The 3,759-nt window shown below is 35.8% G+C and overlaps 1 protein-coding gene across 1 annotated transcript; it reads left to right on the forward strand.

Annotated features, from left to right (window-relative positions):
• Positions 1 to 1,787: 1,787 nt before the first annotated feature.
• Positions 1,788 to 2,858, forward strand: LOC127130351 (uncharacterized). Its single transcript, XM_051059376.1, has 2 exons — positions 1,788 to 1,871; positions 2,049 to 2,858. The coding sequence occupies exons 1-2, from the start codon at positions 1,788 to 1,790 to the stop codon at positions 2,856 to 2,858; spliced, it is 894 nt and encodes a 297-aa protein (XP_050915333.1).
• The last annotated feature ends 901 nt before the right edge of the window (positions 2,859 to 3,759 follow it).

The raw sequence follows: 3,759 nt of genomic DNA on the forward strand, positions 1-3,759 counted from the left end.
ATGGGAGAACTCTGACTTCTATGTTGAATAAGACATGGAGACCTGTAGATGATTTTATACTTTCATGCATCGACCACATTACTGGGGACTATTGATCTCCCTTCAAATATTTCAAAATCAAAAATAATTTACTGTTCTTTTTAATGCTTTTTGTTATTTCCTAAAGTTTTAATGCAGTGTTTATAAAACATATTAAACATTTTGCAAATAATTGGAAAAAACAAAAATAATTGAGAAAGCTTTGATGAAGATATAATCTTTTATTCAAAGAATTGGCCCGTAATTTGGTGATAATACATAAGGATGCAATTCCTAAAAGAGGAAATTGTTGTGATAGAAAGCCGTAAAATGGCAATGGGAACTATTTTAAGTTTCCATTGAATTGCAATATTGCCATATTCCTTATGTCTTCGAAGATCGCAACAATTTTCTTCCAAGGAGAGTGAATGGATCGATTATTCTCTTATTGAGTTTTCATTGTAGCATGTGTTCATGAGCCGTTGTCTCTTACCTTTGGAAAATCCGAAGCTTTTTCCTGGACCGCCCTTTCGGGTTTTCAGTACATCGGGATACCCTTTTTTGCTGATCAGTGCATTTTGATGCATATTCTTCTATAATTGTACTTAAACATTTATCTAGTTTATTTTTCTTATTTTACTATTTTATTATGTTTTTAGATTTAAGTTCATGTTTTCCTTTAATCTATTTTCAGTTGCTATTTTCAGTTTTAACGGTTATTTGATACTTGTCCACTGTTCTGATCATAAATTGAGCCATAGGATGCTGGTTTGCGCGTTCTGACATGCGTTGGAAAACTAAGAGAAAGAGCTACAACTTTTATGTTGAAGACAAAAGCTGATTCGAAGTGAAAAAGTCTCAAACAATTCGTTGAAGTTTGGTACTTTAGGAAATAATTTCTTTTGGGCCATTTGTTGGACCGAATTTAGGTTTTCCGGCCCAATTTGAATTATAAGTGCAACCCTTATTTTGTTTAAAAGGAGAAGCCATTGTACTGTAGCACATTACACATTATTCACGATAACCTTTTATTTTATATGATTATGAAGATGAACTAATCTTCTAGAGTCTATCTGCTGTAACCGAATTTCCAAAGCTTTGAGGTTTTTATCCTATCAATTTAATTTTGTTTCTCTTTCAATTCTATTTAATGAAAATTCATTTTCTTAATCTGTATTTTGTGGAATGTTTTTTATTAAACTCGTATGATTGCATTCCTAATTGTTAATCGCTGTTTTCGTCGCTTTGTCATTAAATTGTGTTTGTAAATCGTGTTTGCTTAATTCACGATTGTAGTAATCCGTTTGCTTAATTCGGAATATAGGAATATCAATCTATCATATATCTATTGCGCTTGTCAATCGAAATTGAATTGAGTAGAGATCGAATTTTCTTAGGGAATTGGTAGGTAAAAACCAGTGATTAGCCGGAAACCGAAAACAGTAGATTGACTTATTTTATAATCGCTTATTTTAATCACTTATTTACTTTGTTTTATAAATTTACCCATTAACCATAAAACCCTCAAAATCGATTTCATTAGGTTAACGATAATACAAGAATCCTTGTGATACGATACTTGAGTTGTCGCTTCCGCTAAACTACAGTTTTCTAATTACTCGTTTTGATCCGTGCGCAATAGTGGATCAAATTGGCGTCGTTGCCGGGGAGCGAATCAGGCTAGCACTAGTTCACCACCCGTTAGTGATTCTGATTCTGACTATTTGCATAGCTTATTTGATTTTGATTTTGAATTTTCTTTTTATAACATGGCTGAACAAAGAACACTAAGGCAACTTGCTGCTCCTGATATGAATTACAATGGTTTATGGATTGAATATGTTGATGTTACTGTTCCTTTTGAGTTGAAATCTGGTTTAATACAGTTGTTGCCAAGGTTTAGTGGTCTTGCAGGTGAGGATCCGCATAAGCATCTTAAGGAATTTCAGGTTGTTTGCTCTACACCATTGAGACCTGAAGGAATCACCGAAGATCACATCAAGCTGAGAGCCTTCCTGTTTTCACTATAGGGTGCTGCCAAGGATTTATTTTATTATCTTGAGCCGAATTCTGTCACAACTTGGAATGATTTGAAGAAAGTATTCCTTGAGAAATACTTTCCTACCTCCAGGGTTGCATCAATCCGAAAAGAAATATGTGGTATTAGACATGGAAATGAGTCATTGGACGAGTATTGGGAGAGATTCAAACAATTAGTATCCTGTTACCCTCAGCATCAGATTACCAAACAACTGCTTACTCAGTATTTCTATGAGGGATTGTTACCAATGGATAGAAACATTCTTGATGCTTCTAGTGGTGGAGCACTTGTCGATAAAACTCCAGATGTTGCCAAAGCCTTGATTGAGAACATGTCACTCAACTCCCAACAGTTCACAACCAAAAATAATTATATGGTCCAAACAAAAGGTGTGAATGAGGTTCAGGTTTCCTCTTCCAACAAGGCTCTAGAAACCAAAATTGAAGAGCTTACTTATTTAGTGAAAAAAATGACAGTGAGTAAATCTCAAACAACAAAGTTGTGTGGTATTTATACTTCTATTGAACATCCAACTGACACATGTCTTATTCTTCAAGATGAGTCGGTCACTGAGTTGCCTCAAGCATATGGAGCTAACTTTTTCAACCAAAGCAATAATGAGAAAGGGTACAACATTCATGACCTGTCCACCAAAAAATATCATCCCAATTGTAGGAACCATCCAAACCTTGGATATGGAAACCAGCAGCCCACCCAACAACAGTTAGTCATACTCCTGCCACAACCACAGACCACTCCCCAAGTCTCCACCTCTGTATCTTCCAAACCTTCATTATAGGATCTTATCAAGCAAATGACTGTGAACAATCTCCAATTTCAGCAACGAATAGATTCCAGTATTCAGACTTTGCAGACACAAATTGGACAGCTTGCCACTTCAATGAATGCCATGCAACAAGCTCAATGATCAAACCAACTTCCTTCCCAAACAGTTTTGAATCCAAAAGGCCATAACGCTAATGCGAATGCTATTTCCTTGAGATCCGGGAAGGTTACAGAACCAGCCCCAGAAAAAAATAAAAAAAATCTTGAGGTAACACCTGAACCTTCTTCCGTTGTGATAGAAACTGAACCCTCTATTGTGGTACAAACTGAAAAAGAAAAAGAGAAGGAGTATGTGCCACCAGTTCCTTTCCCATATAGAATACTGAAAAATAAAAGGACCGATGATAGAGACAAAGAGAGAGAGAGAGAGATATTTTAGATGTGTTTAGAAAAGTTACGGTAAATATTTTGCTTCTTGATGTGATTAAGCAGGTTCCAAAGTATGCAAAACTTTTGAAAGACTTGTGCATAAGTAAGAGAAGGTTGAAGGGTAATGAGAGAGTAAACTTGGGACGAAACATTTCAGCCCTTATCCAGCCTAAACATTCACCTGAAAAACCTATTGTTTTAGCCCTCAATCAGGCCATACCCCAAAAGTGCAAGGATCCATGAACTTTTGCTATTCCATGTACCATTGGGGATAGTAAATTCGAAAATTGTATGCTTGATTTGGGAGCAGGCATTAATGTTATGCCTACTTCTGTTTATAATAACCTTGACCTTGGTCCTTTGCAGCATACATGTTTAATCATTCAACTGGCGAACAGAAGCAGTGCTCGCCCTATTGGAGTAGTGGAAGATGTGATTGTTCAAGTTAATGACTTGATTTTTCCTACAGATTTTTACATTATAGA

The sequence above is a fragment of the Lathyrus oleraceus genome, chromosome 3 (genome assembly GCF_024323335.1).
Source record: "Lathyrus oleraceus cultivar Zhongwan6 chromosome 3, CAAS_Psat_ZW6_1.0, whole genome shotgun sequence".
Lineage (NCBI taxonomy): Eukaryota > Viridiplantae > Streptophyta > Magnoliopsida > Fabales > Fabaceae > Lathyrus > Lathyrus oleraceus.

Coding starts and splice junctions, on each gene's coding strand:
- LOC127130351 (XM_051059376.1), top strand. CDS start 1,788: ATGGCTGAACAAAGAACACTAAGGCAACTTGCTGCTCCTGATATGAAT. Junction 1,872..2,048: donor TTGAATATGTTGATGTTACT/GTTCCTTTTGAG, acceptor TTTTCACTATAG/GGTGCTGCCAAGGATTTATT.